This window comes from Strix uralensis, chromosome 12, assembly GCF_047716275.1.
Source record: "Strix uralensis isolate ZFMK-TIS-50842 chromosome 12, bStrUra1, whole genome shotgun sequence".
NCBI lineage: Eukaryota > Metazoa > Chordata > Aves > Strigiformes > Strigidae > Strix > Strix uralensis.
This window is the reverse complement of record NC_133983.1, coordinates 7,117,884-7,145,140: the sequence shown is the minus strand read 5'-3', so window position 1 is coordinate 7,145,140 and position 27,257 is coordinate 7,117,884. Positions and strand designations below refer to the sequence as shown.

Genomic DNA, 27,257 nt, shown 5'->3' with positions numbered 1-27,257 from the left:
TTTTTTGTTGAAGACATGGAAATGGTTGAAAGTGTGTAAGCCCTGTTTCTCTGTTGTAAATCCTGGGCTGGAATCTGCAAATTCTATGACTAAGCATTATATCAGTTTTATAAACTGGACGTTGTGTCCTGTACTTGAACTTGCCATGCAGTTAGTTCTAAAAAGGTTGCAGTGCCCCTTTTTACTCACAGAGACTGCAGTGTAATCTGTGTAAGCATTCAGCTCAGAGGAGGTATTCAGTATTGTTTATAACTAATATACTGGCATCATCGTATGAAACACCTTTGTTGCCTTAAATACCCCTTGCTTTACAGGTTTTTACTGTGAAGTCTTTACAAAATACCTATTAATGACATTAGATAAAAATTGTTGTTTCTGAACTGAAGCCATCTACTTAAGAACAACTTATCAACTGTCTCCCTGATAAGGTTTGTTTGAAATTTTGCAGAACAGCCTGGTTATTGATACCCCCAGAATTAGGAAACAAACACGGCCCTTTAGTGCTACGAAAGATGAGCTGGCTGAGTTGTCTGAAGTGGAGAGCGAGGGTGATGATAAACCAAAACTCCGCAGGCCTTGTGACCGTTCCAATGGATATGGAAGAACAGAGTGTTTTCGGGTGGAAAAAAACTTGCTGGTCTATGGGTATTGTATACATACTACTTCTTTCTAGGAAGTTCTGAAAAAATACTGGTTTTCCAGATACTAAATTGTATCTATGGAATAACTTTTAGATATACTGGAATAATCTGGAGTATATATAGAGAGTTTATTTAGAATATGCATTTATGTGAATTTATCATTCACCCTGTATAAATCTTTCTGACAACTTGCAATTGAAGAAACATTCAAGAGAGGTGAAAACCTTTCTTCAAAGGAGATTATCACCTTTAACATGGGCACCACAATAGTCTCTCTAAATCATTACAGTAAGTGCTGCAGGCAGGCTCAAAACTCTGTGTAAATAAATACCTGAAATAAAGGCTTGGCAGGTGACTTGGTGTTCTTAATTGCAGACCATCTTGCACTTCCATGAGGTGCAAATAGGAACTGAAAAGCTAACCAGTTATTTTAAACATACTTAAATCAGGTTTGTTGATTTGGAAATAAAATCTTTGGTCTTCTCTCACCCACCTTATAAGATAAATGTCTGTTTGCTTAGCAGCATGAGTTCCCATCAGTTTTGTGTCTTAGAAGCCTAAAACAATCATCCATATTTTTTCGTAAACAGGCAAGTTTTGTTAAAAGCTCTGTTTTAAACAGATGGAGTTCTGTTGCAAATGTTACTTTCATATTTCCACTCAGTAACTTAAGCTGAAGGAAACAAGTGGAAATCTAAATATTTTGCAGAGAAATTCCCTTTTGTAACAGAAATCTACAGGCTACCCATGTGTTTCACCTCAAAGTGCTGATTTGTGTTTCGCTTTGGACTAGGTGGGGTCGATGGAGGGAAATTTTGTCACACGGTCGCTTCAAGAGACAGCTGAATGAACAGGATGTGGAGATAATTTGCCGAGCTCTATTAGCCTATTGTCTTGTTCACTACAGAGGGGATGAGAAAATAAAAAGTTTTATATGGGATCTCATTACCCCAACAGAGGATGGGCAAACACGAGAGTTACAGAATCATCTTGGTAAGGACTTACGTGTTTCTGCAGTTAAATAGCTTCTTACACGGATGCCTGTGGTACTGGGATAAAAACAGCTAAAAACTCTCTCTGAATGTGTCCTACTTGAAATAAATGGAATTTATTCCAGATACGCAATTCAATTGATGGGAAAAGGAGTGTCATTTCTGCTTTGCTTTGTATTTGATGGCTTACCCAAATGGATTGGTATACTCTGTGTAAGCTTTCTTTTCATTTCAGTTTGTAAGAACCTATTCTGTTTCATAGCAGGTGACAGCACACTCTCCTTTCGCTCCCCCTCTCCTGCTTTGTCCTTAGCTGGTGAAATGTACTCCAGAGATGCTTAAGAGACAAAAGAGAAAAAAACTCATATCCAGAGGCTGTGATGCTAGTATTTTTTCTGTACTGCAGGTCACAATACTGGTATAGGATATAGGAACTATAAGTATGGTGGGATCTGTACCTACCTGTTGCTGTTACTGTATTATATTTTAAATTATGTAGGCTTATCAGCCCCTGTGCCTAGAGGAAGAAAAGGAAAGAAAGTGAAAACCCAGGCTAGCACTTTTGATATACACAAAGCAGAATGGCTTCGAAAATACAATCCAGAACATCTGTTGCAAGATGAAGGATACAAAAAGCACATAAAACACCACTGCAACAAGTAAGCAGTAGCTGACATGTGAATGTCTTTCACTGTTTATGTAAAGATTCTTTTTTTCTTCTAGTTCCTCGTTGTCTATGAAGACTTTGAAATAGTTGTGGCACTATGAAGAAACAAGTTTTAATGGTGTTAGCTTGACTAGAATAAACAGGTTACAGTGCATTAGGAGGTGAACTGAGTATTTCACATTTAAAATAATGCTGTTGTCATTTTTAAAGAAACTATGTTTGTGTCTGTACAGAGAAAGAGAGATCGATCTTCCTAGCATGTTTGGGGAGCCTTGTAGCAGCCAAAGGACTAAAGGGTTTGGGAGTGTTTAGTAGAGAAACTGAAAGCACTAAAGTTGTTCTCCTCGATCTTACATGCTGTTTACCTGTCATGATTTCTAGGCTTCTGAGCATCTGAGCTACTAGCTTGTTGAAAGCTCGTTCATCGCTATAAATTACAACTATTATAACTAATTTAGATAAATCATTTTTCTGTAGCAAAACTTGTTATACTCTGCTTGAAAACTTCATACAGCTGTAGTCAAGAATTGAGATAAAGCATGGAGAAGCCATTAGGGTCATGCACCAAATTTGTAGTGCGAAGGGATGAAAAGGTGGTGTGGAAGATGTTCATTTTCAGCCTGCATGATTCTTTCTGAGGGCATCTTCAAAGTATGAAAAGGGAAATAGCGGTTTGTTCTTAGCAGTATTTTATGAATCAAGGGCGGAGTGTTCTGCTAGTCTTAGTCTTTGTCTAGGATTTGAAAGAATTTTTGCAATAAAACAATTTGTAGAAGTGATTGCAATAAAAAGTGTTAGGTGACCTAAATTGGAGGTTATCTCCTTATAACTGAAGAAAGTATGTTTTAGGAAAAATGACTTGAAAGCTTTGTGATATTACAAAAGACAAAACAAAACCACCCACAGGTATTGAAAGGCTTTAGAGTGCTAATATTTGTATTTCTCTTTTTCTTTGTTTAGGGTCTTGCTTCGAGTAAGAATGCTGTATTACTTAAAACAAGAAGTCATTGGTAACGAATTCCAAAAGGTGTTTGATGGAATTGATGCCAGGTGAACTATAGAGAGGTTTTTTGCTAGTTTATTTTAAATGCAAACTATCAAATGAGAGTTCATAAATCTTCCTAGACTTAAATAAGAAATATTAAAACTAAATATTTGTATCCTTAGACTGTGAGAAAAATGTTTTTGTTTACTCTTTACTAAAGACTTTGTATCAACTTGATGTGAGGAAGTCTTGATTCCTATTTATGAGTCATTCAGAAAGCTGTTATAAATATTTGTGGAAGAGCAGTCCATCTCATGCTGTTAAACACAAAACTAGATGATCCTTGCTAAATTTTGCAAGCACAAACTGCTAGGAATTGGCAGAGTTTACTGAGAGAGGAAGAATATTGTATGCTGGTTCTGCTTTCATATTCTTTCCCTGGTAGTGGTCTCTGTCACGTTCAAAATATTAAGCTGTCTGGGTGTTTTGTATTGCTGGTTTTAGGGTCTTACTGAATGCAGAGGTGAAAAATTGTATGCCTCAGTTTCTTTAGGTTGTCAAATTATTCTTAATGATGAATTACTATTGTATTGCATAGCTTATGTAACTTACTAGCATAACAATCCACTTTTTAACTGTTATATGCTATTAAATAGCAAAAATTAAACATTTCAGTCCTAGGATTCTTTACAACCTTCGAAGTAATCTTTGAATTAGTTTGCTGGACATAGAATGTATATGTGTGCTTGAAGAGACAAATTTAAAAATCCCACATAAAGTACATATGTACAAAGAGAAAATAAAATAAAAAATTCTTCCTCTGAATATTACTGATGTTGGTGATTCTCCTTAGTGAAATTGATGTTTGGGTCCCTGAGCCAGATCACTCTGAAGTTCCTGCAGAGTGGTGGGATGCAGATGCAGATAAATCTCTTCTAATTGGAGTTTTTAAACATGGTGAGTAATATGGATGACTATGTATGTACTTCCCCACTCCTCAATATAAACACCCTACACTCAATTATTTTAAAGTATTCTGCAAGTTGAATTTGGGTCACTTTTTGTTTCCTCTATAGGCTATGAAAAATACAACACTATCAGAGCAGACCCAGCGCTGTGCTTCTTGGAAAGGGTTGGCAAGCCAGATGAAAAAGCAGTTGCTGCCGAACAGAGAGCAAATGATTATATTGATGGGTATGAGCACATGAAAATGGGCATGAATGTTTTGGGGCCTAAAAGTAAATGAGACTGAGTTTATATGTTGTACTTTATTCTCTTCTTAACTGGTTTTATGTGAGTTTGATGTTATTGTTGTGAAGAATACCACTTCAATTTTACTCCCACAGACTGAAAAAAGTTAGGAACAGTGTAAGAGAACCATTGAAGTTTGGAATTTCACAGTTAAAGGAAAAATGCAGCAACTTGTTAACAAAGACTCTAACTTGTGTTGCAGTATCAGAAATATTACTTAGATACTGAAGTGCAAAAGCCTTCAGAGGCAAAGTGCTACAGACCTATTTAATTTGATTTCAGGTCAGCTTGGTGTAGTAGTCTTGTCTATCTAACCAGTGACCCCAGTAGATTGATTTGAGTATCACTGGTAACGGCTGAAAGGGAGAACTCCTTTTATTCATTGCTTCATAAGTGAGGTTAGCAGCTGTGGTCATGAAGAACATCTTTGAATGAGATAGTGAATTGAGGGGGGGGAAGATTCAAGCCAAAGCTACCATGATATATTTTCCTCATTTCAAGAATAAAATTAAATACACTATATCTAACTAAATTTAGATGAGTTTTGCTTAATTGAAAAGAGTGTAAGGACTTCTAAAATATTACTAAGATGTGTCCCTTTGTGTTGAAATTTTAACAGGGATGTAGAAGATCCAGAATATAAACCAGCACCAGCAATGTTTAAAGATGACATAGAGGTATAGTGGGAACCTATTAATAGCTCCCTTTAACATATTTAAAATGTAATACTTCTACCTTTTCATTGTGCAAATTATTATGTTTTTCTATATGTCTCTAAATGGATATAACTTACTCCATGTGTATCTGCAGCTGTGTGGGTGAGGGGCAATGAGAGGGAACTGTTACATAATTCTGTTGTATGCCTTGTTAGCCATTTGTCCAACATACGTGTTACTCTTGTTCTTTTTCATATTCATAAACTGCTTGCAAGATGTAAGTTTAGCCTGAATCTCTGGAGAGGGCTACATTTTAACTTCTGCTTCATTTCTGGTTTTCTACAGGATGATGTTTCATCCCCGGGTGATCTAGTAATAGCAGATGGAGGTAAATATGTAAAACTTCAAATCCTAGCCAATTCAATCTATCTTGAATTGTTTAATTCTCCTAACTCTTAGCTGAAATGTGTTCAGATTGCCTAGTGTAGAACCATAGGCCCCAGCAGTGATTAACTTCTTTATTTTTCCTGTGACTTGATTTTAATATAGATGGACAAATGATGGAAGGAGACAAAATCTATTGGCCCACTCAGTCTGCCTTAACAACACGTCTTCGTCGTCTGATAACAGCTTATCAGCGAACGAGTAAAAATAGGCAGGCCCAGCAGATCCAGCCAGCATTCCCAATACAAACTAGTATGATGCAGCCTCCCTATGAAGAAGCTGCTCTAAATCCAAAGATGGCTGCTAAGATTGAAAGACAGCAAAGGTATGTGCAGCATGCAAATACACATTTTTAATACATCCTCATGTAAAAAATATGGAAGAAATAATAATCGCTAGCTGCATGAAATTGTGAAGAAAATGACAGAATATCCAAATTTTTTCTTGCTGATCAAGATGGACAAGAAGAGAAGAAGCTGACTTCTACAGAGTTGTGTCCACATTTGGAGTGGTGTTTGATCCTGAAAGGGGACGATTTGATTGGACCAAATTTAGAGCAATGGCTAGACTGCATAAGAAAACTGATGAGAGCTTAGAGAAGTACTTGTATGCATTTATGTCAATGTGCCGGAGAGTCTGTCGTCTCCCCTCAAAAGAAGGTGGGTGTATATATTTTTACTTCTAGTTTTATCTTTCCTTTCTGTCGCCAATGCTAATCTTGAAAAGGTTTTTCTTTGATGTGTTCAAAAATAAAAATGGGGGAGAAGGAAATAAGGAAACAGGTTAAGTGTAAAATTGAAAGCTTATAACGGGGAGACATCTATTGACTGATTAAAGCCATCTACTTCTAGTATTGATTTGCAGTGGGGTTTGGGGTTTTTTTTTGTCAGATTCTCATCTTTGTTTTGTTTTAATACAGAACTCGTAGATCCAAACATTTTTATACAACCAATTACAGAGGAGCGTGCTTCCCGGACTTTATATCGCATTGAACTCCTAAGGAAAGTACGAGAACAGGCTCTCAGACACCCACAGTTGTTTGAACGACTAAAACTATGCCAGCCAAACCCAGACTTACCTGTCTGGTGGGAGTGTGGGACTCATGACAGGGATTTACTTATTGGAGCTGCTAAACATGGAGTTAGCAGGACAGATTATCATATTCTTCGTGATCCTGAACTGTCATTTATGTCTGCCCAGAGGAACTATAATCAAAATAAAGTGGCACTCTCAAGGACTTCTACTCCACTCTTGCATCAGTACCAGATGGCATTATCTGCTTCTCCTCTTACACCTCAGTCAAGATTGTCAGATGCTAAAGTGAATGCTTTTGAGGACATAAAAGCTAAAAATGAAAATCTGAAAGAGGACCCTCAGTCTTCTGAAGAGGAATCTATGTCTACAGAGGAGACGCAGACAGTAATGAAATCGGAACCTTTGAGTCCAAAAAATGGCACACCAATACAAAATACAGACCACAAACCTAGCGTGAAGACTGAAACAGACAGGCGCATGGTGGCAGCAAGGACAGAGCCTCTAACTCCAAACCCAGCTTCCAAAAAACAGAGAGTCAGCAAAAGGGGATCTGACTCTAGCTCTGACTCAGACTCTGACTCAGATAGATCATCCTGTTCTTCCAGGTCGTCGTCTTCATCCTCTTCGTCTTCCTCATCTTGTTCACACTCTCGATCAGGCTCTAGCTCTTCATCATCTTCATCTTGTTCTTCAGCATCATCATCCTCCTCCTCCTCATCCTCATCATCGTCGTCGTCGTCATCATCATCATCTGAAGAGAGTGATAGCGATGAAGAGGAGGCACAGAAACGTGGTATGTGTGTAGTCTTGTTTCTGCAGTATAACTCTTACACTGAATAAGTTTATTCTTAATGAGAAAATGTCTAAAAAAGGATATTAAATCCCACAGAAGTAAACTTAAATAAACATATTTTCTTGATTCTGCAAGTGAGTTGGAAGAATTTCAGGGATACAGCATTTTCTTTGCTTCATATCAGTGCAGGATGAGGTACTTAAGATTTGTTGACTGATTCCCTAAGCAAGCTTACTGTGCATATGGTTCACGTGTGGGAGGAGCACTGAATGGCTAATGTTTTCTGGAAATATATATTGTGTGTGTATGCCCTACTACTGTTTCTTTTTCATCCTAAATATAGAGATTCCCTGTTTGTTTTTTCTGCTCTTGCTCACCTGTCTTTGTAGCTTCTTCACTGTGCTTTCATGAAATCTGCAAGCTTCCTCCTGTTCAAGCTGTAGAGTAATGTAAGCTGCTTTTGCTTGTAAACTGGAGGTGGCCAGGCAGTGTACTTGCATTGAAAATTTTCAGACACTTAATGTGTATCTGCGTAGGAAAGACTGAGGCAATTATAGAGCAGAGGACCAAATAGCCCAGAGATACTTTTGAAAGCTTCAAAGCAGAAGCAAAATCCTCTGATCAGTGATTTAAATTTTTTTAATAAACCAACCAGTTGTTATTTAATACATTCCTTTATTTTGGTACTATGAGGTGTTCGCTACTCTTGCCCCATTGAAACTCAGACCATGAAAATAATTCTCTACTGTGTGATAACAAATGGTGATAGAACAAGGAAGAGGATGAAGTTAGGCAGTGGGATTAGAGCATACGTAAATAAGCTGTTTTTTCTCCCAGTATGTCAGGGAAAAGGGCACTGTGTTAATCAGATGGCTCTTCTTGTCTGGAAATTCCAAATGGAAACCACAGGGTTAATTTACTGGGAAAATGATTACTGGGCAAGTAAAATGCTGCTTAAAATGATTAAGACGCTGCTGCCTTGTAGCAGTGGAAGGACATTTTCCGAGGAAACAGTTGTATGCAAACATTAAAACAGTGAAAGAAAAGGGATACTTATATGACATAAATATTTATATTTAGATGGTGGATACTATAACATGTGCTGCAAGTCCAAATATTAGGCTTGCTTTCTGCCAGCTCAGTCTGTTCAGGCAAGTAATTGTGCCATCCTCAGATTGCAAAATCTCCTAAATCAATCAGCCTTTCCTTTTGTGACTATTTTGCTGTAAATTGGTGTTGAAGAGATCGGTAAATGCTGGAAAATTCTCTTAACTTCATCTGCATTTCGATTTTAAGCCCAGGTTTTATTTCATACGTTGTACAGTGATCATGGACCTTTGACATACTTTTCGTATTTGAAACAAGTTTTAAGGGAGAGCTAAATTGTATCAGATGACTACATACATAGCTTTTTTTTAAGGACAAATTTGAGTTCTGTAGAATTGTCCCTTAATTCCCTTACTCATTGTAGTATTTACCTTCTCAGGCAGCATTTTTTGTGTATTTTCAGACTTTTTCCCTATGCCATAGTGAAACTTAACATTGTTCACTGGATGGAGGCAAAAGACAAAATATTCAGAGAAGTATAAGAAAGTCAGAGGACACACTGGAAAGATACTAGGAAAATATCCTCTGTGATTAAAATGTTAAAAATTAAATTATGCAGATACATATGTTCAAGATGTGGAACATTTAGCATTCTGTCCAGTAAATGAAATGGAGTGGTTTTTTAAAGTAGTATCCCAATAGATTTGCCTTGTTCTGGTGATAGACACCTGTCGTTTCTATTTCATTCTGCACTTCAGTGCGTGTTGGCTTATAAAAGAAATATGTTAAAATAAGTAAGGACTGTCTATCAGATTACTCTGAAGCATGTCTGTTTTCAAATATCTGTTTGACACGTTAAGCTCTTGAAATGTTAACAGGAACATGTGTGGAGTTTACATGCCTAAAAAAGGATCCACAGTCATCCTGAAAAAGCTGACATTAATTCTTCAGTTTAACTTTGTGTTTGGATTTTCGCTGAACATTGTTCTGTGTGTGTTGTTCACCTGAACCTCTTACAATGAGCGTTTAACCTCTTTACGGCATCAAATGACTTCAGTGGTTTTATTTAGCAGAAGGAACCCCGCATATAAAAGCGTATGATGAAGAGAGTGTGGCCTCTCTGAGTACAACACAAGATGAGACGCAAGACAGTTTCCAGATGAACAATGGGACACCAAATTCCAGTTATCTCCTACAAGGTGGATACATGTTGGCTGCATCCTACTGGCCAAAGGCAAGTTTATAGTACTGCTTTGAAAACCAGGGTTGTAGGGGAAGGTGGGCTGTGACATTTGTATTGAATTAAATATGTTAAAACCATACCACTGAGTTGTGGGGAGGTCTCGGAAAAAACAGAATTTTGTTCGTGGTAAATTATAGTAAAATAATGACAAAGCATTTTATACATCAGTTTTATAGCTGTATCTGGAAAAGAGAGAATGTTCACACAGGAAACAAAACTTTATAAAGGAAGCATATTTAAGGTGAAGATGAGATAATTTATCAGGTATCTGGATGATCTTAAGTCCGTGAGAGGAATTGTTTAGAGTAGTCCAAAAGAATGTAAAAAATGAAACAGAGCAAGAAATCAGTTAAGCTAAATATTCAAAAAACTTTTTTGGTAGTAGTAGGACTCTTTCAGCTACATGGCAGAATCCTAGATCATGTTAAAGTATAGGCTGGCTGAAGCACTGGTGTAATACAACTTCTGTGTTAAAATGTAACTGTATGATTCCCTATGTGAATTAGTGAATTTAGTGAAATTCTAAAGTATACCTTGAAAAGATACTAAGTAACTGGAAATTCATAGAATCATAGAACGGTTTGGGTTGGAAGGGACCTTAAAGATCCTCTAGTTCCAACCCCCCTGCCATGGGCAGGGACACCTTCCACTAGACCAGGTTGCTCAAAGCCCCGTCCAACCTGGCCTTGAACACTGCCAGGGAGGGGGCAGCCACAGCTTCTCTGGGCAACCTGTGCCAGTGTCTCACCACCCAAATTCACCTTCTTTGAATTAAATACTGAATATTTTTAAGCTCTTCAGCCATATCTGGATTTCTATGGCTGCCATAGCTTGGAAGAAGCAGTTTCTCACACTTTAATTACTAGCTTTACTAAGAAGATGAAGCAAAAATTGTGAATTGCTGGAATGCCTGTTCACTACATAAACTTTAACTGTGATATATTTTTGGATAGGTTTCTTTCTGTTGTATAATGAAAATGAGATTGACTTGGATGTTTTCTGCATTTGAAAAATCTACTTGCTTTTATAGTCAGTGTTACGCTTACAGATTTTAGTGTGTGACTTTTTTTAAGTGTGGGAAAGCCTGTGTGATGCTTTGTGACAGATTTTTTTGATGCTTATGTTTTCCAGTAGTTCTAAAGAAATGTTTTAGCATGTTTAGTGTGTTGCTAGGGATATGCTATATAAAAAAAATACACTGGCATTTTAATAAAAAAACATAATTTCAAAATCTTCTGTGGAATAGACATGAGTTGCAAATCAGCTTGAAAATTCAGATCACGAGCTTGTAATGAAGGAAGAGTTTCCAGGTCAAGCAGTTGAGGAAAGTTTGAAAAGGAAAACAACACAGGAGACACAAAAAGGGTGAAGAAACAGAAAAAATAGATGTGGGATCTGAACTTCAGGAGCTTTTAGTTGTTACATTTGCTCCTGGAAGATGCATTCAAATATAAATACTAGTTTTCATAATTTTTGAACCTTCAATTTGAGAAGGGGAGCATAACTTCCATGTCACAGGTGCTTTGCAAATTGTGAAAAGTGACATTCAGAGTGTACAAAATCAGGCTTTTTTTACAATATAGGGGAGGGTCTTTAAGTTGGCAAAAAAATGTTTGCTTACAGAACAGGTGATTTTAGCATTCACATTTTTTATTTGACAAAGAACTGCCTTCTGAAATCATCAGAAAACCTGGTAGTTGCTGGAGCTTGCATGTACTTAGCTGAGTTTATTGGACTCACTATTTTTTTATGCAGGTGTGTGAAGTCAGATCTGTGTTTGATGTCTAAAGAATGTGAATGAGGAATAATATGGTTTCAAAAGCTAAAATGAGATGTGAATAAAAGTCTGTCGATTTAGTTTTATAGATGCTGTTTGTCAGATATGTTATGGTGCTGCTCAAAGGTTCAGACCCTGCTACCAATGAGTCAAAGCCAGACCTACAAATACTACTTTGGTAGTTACCATATCTTTCCTTTAAAAATCAGAGAGATAATGTGTTTCAAGCATTTGCAGGCCCCAGACCCTGTATAGATGAGAGAGATTGCATATTTGTTTACAGGCAGTGGAATTAAGCTCAGAGGTGGTTTTCACAAACTTTTACAGGGAACCGGTACAAATCTAGGAACTTAGAAATCTTTTAAGTCCAAGTCCAGTGATTAAAAATGTTGTCATTTCTCTTCTTCTTAGAATTAGAAGATAATACATAAATGTAATGTGTACAGTGGTGGTAAGGATTACTCTTATAAAAATATTTTCTCTGCTTTTCAGGATCGAGTTATGATTAATCGACTTGACAGTATTTGTCAAACAGTGTTGAAAGGTAAATGGCCTTCAGCAAGAAGGAGCTATGACAGCAATACGGTGGCATCTTTCTACACAACCAAACTTCTGGATAGCCCAGGTGCAGCTGCAGATTACAGTGAGCCCAGCGCACCAACACCCCCTCTTGCAGGTGTTAAGGAAGAATATGATCAATCACCACAGATGTCAAAGGTGAAGAAGCATGTACGAGAAAAGGAGTTTACAGTGAAAATCAATGACGTATGTTTATTTTTATTGCCCTAGGACCTGATTGCGATTGCGGTGTGCGGCATGCTTTACCTGCAAGTGGCTGCCTGCTCTCACTCTCACTTCCTTCACACACTTGTTTGTGGGTATTTGGGTCTGCTGCTTCTGGGCATTGAGTGTTTGGGGTTTGGGTTTGGTTTTTTTGGGGGGTGGTGTTTCTTCGTTTTTATTTTGTTCTAAATTTGCATAAGCCACTGGAAGGAATCATTGTTATTTCTCTCCCTGAATTGAAATTTTGCCATTCTGGTGCTTCCTCAGACAGCCTGTTTCATGCTGTTTCTAAGAAATCTGGTTAGTAGAAAAAGATATTTCTGTTGTTTGGCTTTTTTTAAACATTTCAGCATGTCCTATCCAGCAAGCACTTTCATGCCTTTTTAAGAGGACTGTAGGTAAATTTCCCAGTTTAAATGCAGGCTAGAAGCTTCAAACATTTTTCTTACTGTAGTTTGAGACTGTAGCACATAAATATGTATGAAATTTTCCATTTCCTCTTGTAATTGGGTTTGGCATTTCTTTAGGACTGGATTAGGGGGGTAGGCAGCTGTTCAGTGTCTGGCTTTTTCAGTTAAGAGAATAGATAATTTAAAATTTATATTCATAGAAGCAATTCCATGAAATTTCTGTTCAGATCTGTTTTTTACATGGAGAAGAAGCAAGACTTGTTTCAAGGTCTAATACAATGTTTTCATTCTTCCTCAACTCTTCTGGAGTAACTGTTTGTATGTGAGAATCCTGATTATGAAGTAGTCATTTCTGCTTCAGAAGAGACTCTTCTAACCCTGGCATTTATTTAACAGGAAGGTGGTTTGAAATTGACTTTTCAGAAGCAGGGACTGTCTCAGAAAAGGCCATTTGAAAGCGAGGAAGGTGCATTGGGACAGCAGCAATACCTGGCTCGGCTACGTGAACTCCAGAATGCTTCAGAAACCAGCCTTGTCAACTTCCCAAAATCACTTCCCAAATCAGGTATGTAAAATGTTAGAGGGCATAAGGGTTAGTATTAAATCTTACCTTCTGGGTTCTCCCGTCAATCTCCATGTATAGGCAGTGGAGAGAGATGTTTGCAATGTTATCTCTTTTAAACTGCGGCCTGGAGGAATTCTCTCCAGTGTGTTAGGGAAACTGGGCACCTGCGTTGAGGCATGAGGTTGAACCACATGAATACTCTCTCACAGTGTCAATTCCTGTAATGTCCATTTATTAGAAAGATGCCATTATACATTGTAAACACCCTCACAAGAAGATTTTCATAATTGTGAAGTGCATCACTCTACGCTGGCAGTAATCAGTTTAACTCAGAACTTATTGTGGCTAGTTTGTAAGTAAAGATGAAGAGTTCCAGATTTATACCTGTATCAATTTGCATTCTTTGTATTCTTTCCTGTGTCTCAAGTAAAGAAACAGTGTAGGACAATAGTCTAGAACCAATTTCTGGCTTATAGCTGAAAACTTACAGCTTATTTTCACAAAAAATAACAGTAGGTGTACACTGACAAATAAAAATGAGCCTAAAGTAAGCAGTTAAAATTTTGATTAAAATATTTGAAATTATTAGAATTGGGTGCTTGATTTAGGCCAGCATCTGATTAACATGGATGAGAACGTTTCCTTTAAAAAAATACTACCCTTCACTTGCATTTCGTACTTTCTTGTTCTTTTGCAACATACCATTAAGGTCTTGTTACAAACATTGATTTAGGGATGTCTACCTCTCCATGTGTGTGATGTCAGTGGTTTTTAACAGCTCTCCTCCTTATACAGATTGATTTGGTGGGGGTAAGGGACAGTAATAGGAAACTTTCATAGCAGAATGGCTTTTCAGAGCCTGATACTAGTAGTGTTTTAAACAGTCATAAAACAAAAGGCAATTCCTATTAGATATTACATGTAAAAATTACATGCACTTGCACTATTTCCAGTAATTTTATTTCCTGTTTTTATTCAGACATGTTTCTTGTTATAAACGGCTCAAGCATCTGACACTGATTTTATTGCATCATTAATTAGGTACTTCCAGTCACTTAACAGCCAGTGCCAATGGAGTCATAGTTGATAGTCAGCCTGTAGTCAAAAAGAGAAGAGGAAGAAGGAAGAATGTGGAGGGAGTTGATGTCCTCTTTATAAATAGAAATAAACAGCCTAATCATGTAAGTAAACTTTTTGCATCCAAAAATAAGGTCCAAAATACAGTTAATCCCTTAACTGAGCATAACTAGTTATCAACATAAAACAAAAACTTTACTCAAAACTATTGGGTTTTGTTTTTTTCTGAAATTGTTCACTGATAGTTTACAACTACGCAAATGAGAACTGGTAGAGTTTTACTAAATATTAGATACATACAATATTGATAACTATTCTTTAAAAGTAAGTGTAATTCTAGTTTTTTATGAACTGTAATTAACAATGTGTTATTTAAAACTTAATATTTGACCTAGCAACACTTTCTGACATTCTTTCCTGTAAGATCTGTTACAGGACGTGATTGTCCCGTGACTTAAAGGGAGCTATCTATGACATGAGAAGTCTCACTCAGTCCTTGAGTGTGGACATAATAATCTGCAGGGCTGTGGTCTTCATTGTATCATACGTGAAATAATTGTGGTGGGTGGTTTTCTATGTGTGAAATTCAAATGTTCTGAATTTCTCCAGGTTAATCCAGGTATTAACTCCTGTCAAGTTGCTGCAGGAATAAACCCAGCACTCACTTACACGCAGTCCCAAGGCATGCTTGATGCAGAGAGTCCAGTTCCTGTTATTAACCTAAAAGATGGAACAAGGCTTGCAGGTGATGATGCCCCCAAAAGAAAAGATTTAGAAAGGTGGCTTAAAGAACATCCTGGATATGTTGAAGATTCAGGAGCTTGTATTCCTGTGAGTATTTCTCTCAGCTCTGCTCTAGCTAAATAGTAGAACATTTCTCATAAAACGTGTTTGGATTTGTATTCTGTGTTACATGGAATTATTCCTTCTTCATTCTTCTATTTTGTTTAGGAAAAGGAAAATGTCCATTTCTTTTTACATAATTTGAGCTCTGCAAGCCTTCTGTTTCCTTCACAAATGTAATTGCCAAGAAAAGCAATACTAAACAAAGACATTTGATCTTTTTCTAATTTCACGTAAGATTTTAGAAATCATCTAAGATAAGAAAACTCTTATTACCATGATACTGATGATGGGAGCTGAAAATGTGTAACAACATATTTAGTGATGTGCAAGAGGATTAAAGACTACTGTGGGCTGTATCTCACACCTACATTACAATGCTGTGGTAGTGACGTTTGTGTGGGTATGATGTTCTCATTATGTTACCTCTGAATTTGAGATTTGTTAATGTTGAACAGAATGTACGAAAGTCATATGTATGACGTCTGGAGTAACAACCTCATTTTACTGGTTTTTGATTTCTTTATAACAGAGGATGCAGTTGCATGATGGGAGGCCCAAACAAAAACGGCACCGTTGTCGAAACCCTAATAAACTGGACATTAATAGTTTGACTGGTGAAGAACGTGTTCAGCTCATAAATAGAAGAAATGCAAGAAAGGTATTCATAATACTGTTCCCATTCTGATCTTCCCCAAATGAAAAGTTACCTGAAATGAAGAACTCTATATACTACACTTGCTAAAATACTGTGTACAAATGAGAGGTTTTCATTTTAAGGTTTTGGCACAGATCAAGAAAGTCGATGACAATCTTCTAGTAAACATTTTGCAACTATGAAAATATGTAAGATACGGCTAGAAACTTACCCTGTGGTTTATGTTCTGACAGAATTGAGCTCTCAATGTATTGCAGTATTTGTGCCGTTGACTAATACAGAGGCATGGCCACTGAAATATATGTTGTTCTGATCAGCGTAGCAACATTCTCGCAAGTTCTAAATTTTGTGTACCTCTCATTACTGCTTCTGGCATGATTAAAATTACATTGGTAGTGCATGCTGCATAAAAACTTATCCATTGGAATTGCTTAAATTCTGTGTACTGGATTACTTTGTTCTTTTGTTTTTCCAGTTCTCTGTCATTTGACCTTTATGGTTTACCAGTATATATCTGTTGTAAATCATATTGCTAGGTTAAACAGTAGTGCAACAAGGGAACAAAAGTAGAAGGGGAAATCTTATATAAAATCCCACCAGTGGAATATGGGAGACCATGTGTTGAATTCAAAATTTTGGACAGGTGCTCAAAGTTTGGGAAAGGCATAATGCATTTGAGTAGGCTTTGGGAAAGGCTAAAAGGCAACATTCAAGAAAAGCATGCAGAACATTACTGTTGTTTATTTGGACAGATGTGTGGGATGGTGTCTTTGAATGTCAGCGTAGTACCAGAGCAGCAGTCCAGTAGGAATCTTTGAGATACTGTGTCAATGTGTGGAGCATTTTCTCTTGCGATACTGCTAGCTTTTCTTCTTGCTAGAGAGCAGTTGCAAGGAAAGCAGGAAAGTTTTTTATGCTGCTATATTAAGGTCAGAAGCTTTATGCATCTGTGGAGGAGAGCGCGGCAGCATTTGAGAGTCTTTAATCTCTTCAGTGCATTGAGACAGCAGCTCTAAGAGAAATCTGTATGTTGCTAGTCTCTTGAAAAACAGACCCTTGGCTGCTCTACAGGAAGCTGTGCCCTGAGGAATCTTTTCAAAGTTGATGATTAAGGAGTGAGATTTGATCTGTGCTTGCTGTAAAAGCCTGTGTTTTCATGATGGCTTTTTTCTCTAATAAATTGCCACACCATAGTTGAGACTCTGACTTTATTAACTTCAGTTTTCCCATTTATAATTTGTACCCAACTTCTCTGCGTCACCAAACTCATTTTGTCTCATTTTCTTGTTTAGTTCAGTTATATGTTTAGTAGCAGGTGGTGAGGGGACGGAAAGTAGCCTAGAAAATGTGAGTTTAACATGCAGTTTATAAAGGAAGTTGAGCAGAAACTGGAATTTTTTCCTTTCTTCTTTCTACCACTTCTTCTTCCTTTCTGGATCTGAATAATACTTCTGATTAATTTGAAGTTTACTTTCCTGCTTATATGATATTATTAGAACATGCAGTTTAGCAAACTTGGCCTTTTTCACATGAAAAAAATAGAAGAATTAATTTCACAAGAGAAGCAGAGCCTCTTAATAGAAGTGTTTTTAGAAGTTGTCTGAGATGATAGGACTGATTTAGTGGATAAAGGAAAAGCTTAACAGGGTTGGTAATACTTGCACCACTATTGTTCTCCGTTCATGTGGTTGCTCTTCTATTCATTCCATGTCTAAATAAACTCTGATATTAAACATTAGTAGGATTGTCAAATACTGAAGTTGCGAAGTATGAGTTTAATAGATGAGTTTGAGTTTAGTAGATTCAGAACAAATCAGGAGTATCTAACATATACCACCAGGAGTAGTCAAAAGCTGCATCATACTCATTGATAATTTAAAGTGAGACTTTATTTGTATTGTTTTATATAAAAAGCAAGAATGAAACAGTGTCAGGTATGAATGTTGCCTTTTTCTTACTGAGTGAGAAGTATTTCCTGACTTCTATCTTCTGCCTTGCAGGTAGGGGGTGCATTTGCTCCGCCTCTGAAGGATTTGTGCAGGTTCTTGAAAGAAAATCCAGAATATGGAGTGGCTCCTGAATGGGGAGAAGTTGTGAAACAGTCTGTGAGTATTTGCAGAATGAGATAACCGTGACATGAAATGTATCTTAAAATCAAACAAGGCAAACAGGAAAAAAAAAAGGCATGCCAAAAGGCATGCTTTTCATTTTTGGCATTATATTAAATGCAGAATGTGAGTCAGTGTTAGCTTGCTTTCTGCCAGCTCAGCTCCCTAAACTGGTTTGCTGGCACAGCTGTGAGTAGGAGGAAGGGAGGGACAGTGGCTGGCAACCCCAATTCAGAGATTTGGTTGAAGGTGCTATAGTACTGTGACTTCCTCTCATAAATGTAGCCTTGGAGGTTTTTAGGAAAGATATTACCCCACAGAATACTTCCTTATTCTTAAAATTACAGTTAGAAAGATAAATATAGTTTTAAATATTTATTTTACTCCTTAATTAATTTACTTCCAGTGTGCACCTTGAAGAAATTACTATTCTCAATCAAGATGTAAATCAAGTATTAATATAGCTGTTTTCTACTACTTAGAATTTCTGTTTTCTATTTCTTAGAGGTTTTATTTTTAGCTAAAAACTAGTGTTGAGATTCCAGTGAAGAGAATGAGGTTAATATATATGAATATATTTTTAGGAGTACAGTGTTGCCCATGTATTCCTTCTGTATGGATTACCAGCAAAGTTAGTGATAAGAGTACTGCATTCCCTGGTAGTCCTGAGCCAGCTTCTTACAAGATGCATTCAGTGAGTTTGAGGTTTGTTTTGCTTGAGGTTTGTACTTGGTTAAATTCAAAAGAATAAAGTTTTTTGACAGACTTTGTCCACAGTTCCAACAAAACAGCAGATGTGCATTTTCATTACAAGAATTATTATATAGCTGCTATCTCTCTCCTTTTAAGCATCGTTGGTTCAAGTGTGGTGTGAGGTTCTGAGTTAATTCCCTGTTTGCCTTCAAGATAAGGACATATTTTGAACTTCAGAAAGTTGTGTTGTATGATACAGAATGGTTTCTGGGTAACCCAGTTACTCTTCCATTCCACGTGTCTAACAGAAGTGAAGATGGTTTTGTCAATGTTCTTGTGAAGTCTATTCCCTCACCTACTATAACTTGCCAGAAGTGTATTATATTTACGCAATACCTTCAGCCTCTGGCAAAGAAGTGACCATGTTAAATTTTTTTACTAGTTCACTATCAACAGAACTTGTAATCTTTCTGTGAGGTTCTAAATGCCAGTCTCTCCAGTGCCCTTATGGGATGTTCTGGTAGAAAAATAGGTAACTAGGAACAGAGTTAGACTGCAGTGAGTAAAGGTATAAATAATAGCAGAATTACTTTTAGAATTTAGTAGTTATCCACAGGGCAGAAGAACGGAGCATGAGTTCTGAATTCTCTAGTTGTATTAGGCTAGTTTAAATTAGAGATATTTGCTGGGGAATGAAAGGCTGTTGTGTGGAGGTGAATAATAGTGATCTTATGATTGCCATTTTTAAGAGGAATTTTCTAAACATTTCAAAGGGAGTATTAGTGTCCATTGCAGTTCTTCATCGTTAGGTGGGAGGGCTTACAGAGGTGAAGTAATACTGTGCAAGCCCTAAAGAGAAGTGTTCTGCATTTCATTTTATTTGAACTTGAGTCTTTCCTGTTCATTCTTAAGCTTGTGGATGAGGTAAAGTACGAGGATGTTAAACACACTAGCAATAATGAAAAGGGCTCAGAAATTGTTGGTCTGTGTGCAACCATGCATTTATATGTAACTTTAAATTGAGTAATTTTTTTAATTAAATTGTCAAATGATTGGAATGTGGTAATATTGCAAAGGAATGCTGGTTTAGATCTTAAATTGAGATTGCTCCTATAATTAGCTGTATTTGGCTTGATCTGCAAAAAAACCTCTAAGGATGAGTTAGCAGAGGGTCTGAGAAGATACCTGTGTAGACCTCACTGTGGAAATGGGCCTTTAGAGGTGTGAAATGCAATAGCACAAAGTCACCAGGAATTCCAGTGAGTTGTTTGCAGATCAGGCTGCTGTGCTAACATACCAGAATAATCTTTGACACTGTTACCGTATGCTTGGGTCTTTTGTTTGCTTTTACTTCTCCATCTTTAAGCTCTCAAAATACTAAAAATACCCAATGTGTTTCTTGCAGGGATTTCTTCCAGAAGGTATGTTTGACCGTATTCTCACTGGACCTGTTGTGCGGGAAGAAGTAAGTCGGAGAGGAAGGCGCCCCAAAAGTGAGATTGCAAAGGCAACAGCAGCTGCGGCAGCTGCCACCGCTGCAAGCGTATCAGTTAACCCTCTGCTCGCTAATGGATTGCTTCCAGGAGTGGATCTGCCTAGTCTTCAGGCCTTACAACAAAACCTGCAAAACCTGCAGTCGCTGCAAGTAACAGCAGGACTAATGGGAATGCCAGCTGGCTTAACTGCTGGAGGAGAAGCGAAGAACATGGCGGCCATGTTCCCCATGCTGCTGTCAGGGATGGCTGGATTACCCAACTTGCTGGGCATGGGAGGACTTCTAACAAAGTCTACAGAATCTATTTCAGAGGAAAAAAAGGGAAGCGATTCAAAGGAGGCAGATACAAAAAAAGAAAGGACAGAAGACCAAAATACGGATACTGGTGGTGAAAACTCTGTTTCAAGTTCTCCTTCAACATCCTCTGCTGCTGCAGCTGCCAATCCTCTCTCTCTTAACCCATTACTTCTGTCCAACATACTTTACCCAGGGATGCTTCTCACTCCAGGCCTTAATCTTCATATCCCAGCTTTGTCTCAGTCTAATATTTTTGATGTACAGAACAGTGAAAGCAATGACACAGGCTCAGCCAAGCCCACAGAAGAAAAGGAGGAAAATTCTCGGGTTAGAGATCAGGAAGACAAAGGGGGAACAGAGCCAAGCTCTCACAATGAAAACAGCACAGATGAGGGTTCAGAGAAAGCAGATGCTTCATCTGGATCTGATAGTACATCGTCTTCATCTGAGGATTCAGATTCTAGTGATGAAGACTGACCCCAGACTCTGCACTTAAATTATAAACTGATTTTGAATTTGTTCTTTAATTATTTCATTGTAAATAACCCAGTGTTGAGTGCATCAATGATTTACTGACCGAACATTTCAGTATTTGTTTAGAAGTGCAAACTGCTTTCAGAGACGTTTTGCATGTAATATTTCTTGAAGTTCATAAGTTTCTGAACTTGTATGTACTATCAAATACACAATGGTGTAAAATTACAACAAAAGGCATTATAATTTTGTTGGGGGGTTAATTTTATGAAAATAATGCTCGAGTAAGAGCTGTATATTTAATATATTTGCAGTGAACACAGAATACTTTATGCATATTATTGATTTAATTTGAATATAGTTTTACAGCCTCCTTGACACTTATAATTTACAGATCAAAACTCAGCAATAATTTGGGCAGCTAATGAATGTCATGAAAGCTGTAGAATCTACATCACCATCCATTGCTTTAATTACATGAAAATGCTCTAGTGTTGTGATGCACTGCTGTTTCCAATTCAGGTACAAGTGTGTTTAAAAGAAGATAAATTTTTCCCAATCAGCCAATTAAACTGGCTACCTGTTACCTCAGCTGAGTTAGTTTAGGAAGTTTACATTGGTTTCTATTACTTGTTTTCAGGTTTTGTTTTGTTTTCTAAAGACATCCTGTATATCATGCTAAAATCTGAGTTATTTGAGATATGACCATTGGGTTTTTTTTCCCCTTTACTACAACCGTTCTATTTGACAGCAGTAAGGGGAAATTAAAGAAAAATGTCTTATCTCATGCTACTTGGCACCATGTAGATCTATTTAGTTTACATCTTGCAAAGTTTTGGGCTCCCTCTGCAGAATTAAAAGTCCCAAAATGAGGAGTAGTTTCCCCAAGACTCAGAAGAGGCAAACTGTCATAAAGTGCCACTGAAAAGACCTTTCAACACTGCATACTTCATGTAAAAATTGTTTGTTTGCTTTGTTTGTGTAGATTTCTATTTGTGTTTTATGTCATAAAACCTCCTGGAGTTACCAGTTAATAATGGTAAATAAAGTATAGATAGTTTTGAACTCCTTTTGAGTTTAAACTTCTCTGCAGATTTAAATCTGACTAAATATTAAATATTACCCAAACTCATTATTTGGGATATCACTTCATATATTATGCTGAGTTACCCACTAAAGAAAAAGCACTTTGAATAGTAAGAAAGACAAATTATTCCTAGAAACCACAGTAACAGGGCATAAGGCATCTGCCTAAGTCCAAATCCTTAGAACCCTTTACTATATAAAATCTGTCTAATATTTGATGTGTGATATGATTCCTCCTTCTTAAGCTGCTATTACTCTGACACAGTCAAGGCCCAGATACACATTTACAGAAGTTCTGAACTGACTGAGACTTCAGTTGACCTTGGTTACATCATTTGCGGTCCAAGAATAGGCAAGTGTTAAGAGAAAATATATACAGGTACTAGTAGAAGTCATTGAAAAAGCTTTACAAAGGGATAAATTTAAAAGTAAAAAACAAAAACTGTATATTTTGATATAGTTCTGTTGCTTGCTTGTACAGTAAAACAACTGTGTTGTTTTTTATCAAGAACTTTACCAATGAAATATAAGTTTCTATGTGCAAAATAACTAGCCCCATGATTAGAAGCAGTATTACATGTAATTACACAATTATACAAGTACCATTTGAATTGTGCTGGTTACGTATTTTCCCAAATAGTATTCTGATTTTTGGCCCTTCATGCAGTGTCTTAGCAATAGTGAAAACTAAACTGCCAAAAGAAGGGGGTAGCAGTTCTTCATGAGGGAAAAAAAAAAAAAAAAAAGGTATTTCGTATTTAATATTTTGCCCTTTGTAATATAGCACTTTTATTTAACTAGGATGCATCTATAAAATAGCCAAAGTTTTACAAACAGTTATTAACTTAGTTTGCTGATGGAGTATGTCAACAATACCATCATTTCCCACCCTTTACCCCACAAAACAAATCCTAAATCTTGTGGCTAAAACCTAATTTATATCAGATTTATGAAATAAAGTATTTTCCTAATTATGGTCAAGTGAGTTTGGTTACCATTCTAGTGATTCTTTCTATGTAATAAGGCAATTACAGTTTCAAGTAATGAAGGCTGGTGTAGACTTGAACATAATATATTGGGTTTATTTTTCATCAGTTTGAACCAGAAGGGGAAAAAATGTCCCACTATCAGCTAAACTATATGCAAATATGGTTGTATAAAGTTAAGGGTTATAAGGAAACCTCAGTAGAATTACACTAATACTGAAGTTAAAATTAAAAGGATATCCAAGGTGATGATAAAGTGTGTGTTGGTAGTTACTAAAAGAACCTTAGCTGTTATTGCCTTGTATTTCTATCCCTTGTTTCAGGCTTCATGATCCAAGTCTTAGTCCAGGTTTTTATTTTGGACATTTGCAATATTTGCCAGTTGTGTTCTGTGTAGTCTGAATTTGCTTTCTGTAGTTGAACAAGCGTCTTAAAAAGTCATTTGTAATTTATTGAATTACTTTCTATGATGTTCTATAGAGCAAATGGAAGTTTAATTATTTTTTATTAAACATATTCTTTGACTACCCATGATGTCGGCCTCAATATGTGAAAATAATGCAGTCTGTGTAAGGATTAAACATGTATCTTTCAGCAGCAAAAGTTAAGTTTCAGTCTTAAGCTCTAAAACTGAAATTATTCTTAAGACCCAAAAAAAATTCAAGGCCAATATGTAACACAGCCCCACCCAGCCCAAGACCATGCTTTACTGTTGTTTAATTTTTCTGGGAATCAGTTTCCTGTAATTCTGGTGTCTTACAAACAAAATAAGCTGTTGTTCAGCCCTTCAGTAGTTATGGATAAAAAGGAGTGTACAGTCTAGGTTCTGGTCCAAAAGCTGACGTAATTTGAAATAACGATGCAGCTAATGTTCCAGGGTAAGCATGTTGGCAGTGAAGTACCTTTTGAATCTTTCTTTTTAAAACTCTGCATTACTTTCTACTAAATCTTTTAGTTATGTACGCAGCACTTACTATTGCTATTTTTCATGTATTTCATACAGGGCATGGACATTTCTCCTGAACACGAGTCGTCTCCTGGTTGTCAGGTGCCTTCCTGTTTTAACCTGTCATTGCACTTGAATGATTCTTGTTATCCTTCTTATTTATTCCAGTCAGATCATGATCATCCCTTCTGAGCTGCTGCTTTCTCAGATCCGTACGCAGGTGATAAAAATGTGCATGTGCATATGAGCTCTGTTTCCATGTGCTCCCCTCTTTCTCTTTTCCTTGGAAGTCCTGCAGAATCTCTAATAGTATTTTTTAAATTTATTTTTAGCAGGTCTATCAGAAAACTGTCATGGATTTTAAAAAAGAAGGGAAAAAATCATGTCTTGTAATTTTACAATCCAGTCCTTTTAGTCTGTAAATTAAAATATAACTAGATCTCTTTTTCAGTGAAACTCTTTCCAATAACAGATGATTTAGGCACAGTATTTGGTGTTCAGTTTCTTGCACTCCTTTGAACTGTTTGGAAACAGCATCTGGATATGATGATTAGATGAGACTTTTAACAAGGTGTCCCAGGCAAATTCCTGTCCTATTCGTTATATCTTGTGTCTGACAAAATGATTTCTCTTGTTATTTGGTAATCTTTCTCATTTACTGCTCTGTACAACAGTACTGATACACCATCAAAACAAGTGTTTGCTTGATGCCTGCGTTTAAGCTGTAGTGGGATGAAGTGTGCCTGGTGTACAAGGTTAATGTAAAGGGATCTGCAGTGTAGTGTTACACGAAATTATATGTGATGTGAAAGTTACTAACATTTAGTTGTATAAAAAGTTTCCGATCTAGTTCTATTACACCTATACTTATATTCAACCTAAGTAAGCTGTATCAGTGTAATGTGGGATTTACAGTGCTATAGTTGACCAAAACTTCTTATTTTACATCTGTACATTGTTGGGACATTGAGGTTATGCTGGTGTCTACAGAGGAGACTAATTATACTGGTGTAGCTATGGAAGTTTACAAAATAACTCTCCCAGCTTATCTAAATGGCCCTAATGTTTACACAGACAGGCAGTATCATTTCTTTGTTACATTTAGAGGAAAAGGAAATAAAGATAATAGCTTTCCATAAATAAACAGTAAGAAAATCTTGATCACTATTTTTAACTAATGATTTGTAAAATGAAACTTTTTTGTTAAAAGATACAGCAAGGACTTCTGATGGTTAAGTGTCTCTGAAGACAGTGGTTAAGTTTCAGTTAACATTTTCCTGTAGAAAAGTATTTTAGGAGAAAACCTTTTCAATATTTTAGTAACTTAAGTATGTGTGAGAGAAGTCTTTGAAAATAGTGACAACACACACAGAGGAAGGATGTTGAAATGCATTGTAACTCTAGTGGTGTCAGTAAATTACATCCTTCATACTGCCAAAAGTTCCAGCCTGCCACAAATTATAAACAATATTTTGATTGTTAACTTCAGTTTGTAACCCAACATTTTAGGAACACTGTTCACTGAGAAATAATAAATACAAAGAATGAAGGAAAATTTTCCACAAAATAGCATGGCTTGAAGTCTTGAATTGGGGACGTACATACAGGTAAGTATCTCCATTCAGAATAGGTATGACCCCAAAACACTTTGACTTACGTAATTTAAATTTTAGTTTCAATTTAGAATATTTGATACTCCAGCGAACATACAGATTTCTTTTAAAAACACCCAAACTACTTAGCATTAATCAAACTCTAGCATTTCTCTACTTTAAGGAGCCAGGGACATTTTCAAATTAGACAAATTAAGGCTATGATTTAATTGTTTTTAACACTGATTCCATTCAGGTTCTCACAAGGAAAGAAGGAAAGTGCCATTCACAAGATCCTGCTGTAAAGTTATTCTGCAAAATGAGGATTTTGGTTTTTTTCCTCTGTCTCTTGTTTGCTTCAACTATGAACGAGCCCTAAAAGTGCAAAATTTTCATTAGTGTTCCAGGTAAGGTCTCTGTGCCTCACCCTTTTACAGTTTCTTCTGTGTATAAGGGAGGCTGGTTTGGGAAATTCTTGGGATCCTAATGGCACATTACTGTTTCCTCATCTCTCTTTTTCACCTTTGTTCACCAAAACCTATCGCGTGTTCTCAAGCTGTTTTCTGGGAACAGCTTTTGATTTGGGAACTGGTGTGTCAGCTCCTCTGCTTCACTCTGTCTGATCTCTGTTCAGCTTCTCAGAGCAGGTGGGCGGATCTTGGCTTTTTGCTCCTGAAAGGCAAGAGTTTCTAACTCGTAGTCCCTAAATAAGATAAGTGTACACTGCTTCACTTTTTTTAATGCAGCAGCAATTCTAACCTAAATTGATTTGTTTGTTTTTATTGTTATGAATGTTTCTCAGAGTCATGAGATGAAGAAACATTCTCCTATTCCAAAGACAGGTGAAATGTTCATGTAATCATTGGTCTTCATCAACTGCAGCTTAAGGTAAAGTACCAAATACTGGAATATTCCTGATAAAGTCATGCACACTGATGAGATAGCATCAGGCGTATCAGGAGACTGGCTGTGTTGGGAAGGTCTCAGGGAGGATACTGGAAGAAAGGTTTCCGTGGTGTGTTTTTCTCTTTACACAAATACTTCCAAGAGTTGGTCATCTTGGACTTTCAGTATTAGGAGATCAGGTTGTGCCTGGTAGGTATCTAGCATTATCCGGGAGGCCACTTTATTTCCCCACAGGTAGACCACATTAACCACCATTTCAGACATTTCTTGTCACAGTCAATCTTCCCTACTTGGGGCCGGTGGAGCCAGGGCCTGTGCTATGACTGTGCAGTATTAGTTTGGCCTCAAGATGTGCTGCCTGTTTCTTGTATCTTGCAAGGAAACTAGAGTTTATTGTCAAAGTCACCAGGATGGAAAGAATTAGAGGCTATTTGCCTTATTTTTGTGCAACTGTATTCTGAAAAGGTTTGCTAGTTGTTCTGTGAGCTGGAAGCAGTCCCTGTGTCTCTGGAGTGCCAGCTGTCTGAAGAGCTCCACTTGGCACGGCTGCATTCCCGTGTGACATGGCGGGGGGCACAAACCAAACAAATATGTGTGCCTGAAGCCCTTTGATGCTCTTAACTAACATTCGTAGTTCATACAGAAGTCCATTTCATAGCATGTTCATCAGCTAAGTTCTGAAACTTCAAAACAGTAAAAAATATATTTTATTATAGGATAGCCTAGCAGCTCTCAGGGACTCGGACTGAGAGGATGGCTTGGTGTCCCCATTCGAGTTCTGCATCAGTGGTAACACCAGTGGCTGTA

At 37.0% G+C, this 27,257-nt stretch overlaps 1 protein-coding gene across 6 annotated transcripts in view; it reads left to right on the top strand.

Annotated features, from left to right (window-relative positions):
* The window catches only part of CHD9 (chromodomain helicase DNA binding protein 9), a 97,290-nt gene extending 73,757 nt beyond the window's left edge, over positions 1-23,533 (top strand). For 3 of the 6 annotated variants that reach the window (XM_074882022.1, XM_074882021.1, XM_074882023.1), the window contains exons 23-41: positions 449-645; positions 1,435-1,634; positions 2,133-2,292; positions 3,261-3,350; positions 4,139-4,242; positions 4,362-4,479; positions 5,156-5,213; positions 5,538-5,580; positions 5,742-5,961; positions 6,093-6,295; positions 6,556-7,464; positions 9,582-9,745; positions 12,024-12,296; positions 13,121-13,289; positions 14,331-14,470; positions 14,976-15,197; positions 15,742-15,870; positions 17,868-17,972; positions 20,074-23,533. In XM_074882022.1, coding sequence (XP_074738123.1) covers positions 449-645; positions 1,435-1,634; positions 2,133-2,292; positions 3,261-3,350; positions 4,139-4,242; positions 4,362-4,479; positions 5,156-5,213; positions 5,538-5,580; positions 5,742-5,961; positions 6,093-6,295; positions 6,556-7,464; positions 9,582-9,745; positions 12,024-12,296; positions 13,121-13,289; positions 14,331-14,470; positions 14,976-15,197; positions 15,742-15,870; positions 17,868-17,972; positions 20,074-20,937 — 4,368 coding nt within the window. In that variant the 3' untranslated portion in view covers positions 20,938-23,533. Of the gene's footprint in view, positions 1-448; positions 646-1,434; positions 1,635-2,132; positions 2,293-3,260; positions 3,351-4,138; positions 4,243-4,361; positions 4,480-5,155; positions 5,214-5,537; positions 5,581-5,741; positions 5,962-6,092; positions 6,296-6,555; positions 7,465-9,581; positions 9,746-12,023; positions 12,406-13,120; positions 13,290-14,330; positions 14,471-14,975; positions 15,198-15,741; positions 15,871-17,867; positions 17,973-20,073 lie in introns of those variants that run through there. The other 3 variants (XM_074882024.1, XM_074882026.1, XR_012630600.1) reach the window with 3 other exon arrangements.
* The last annotated feature ends 3,724 nt before the right edge of the window (positions 23,534-27,257 follow it).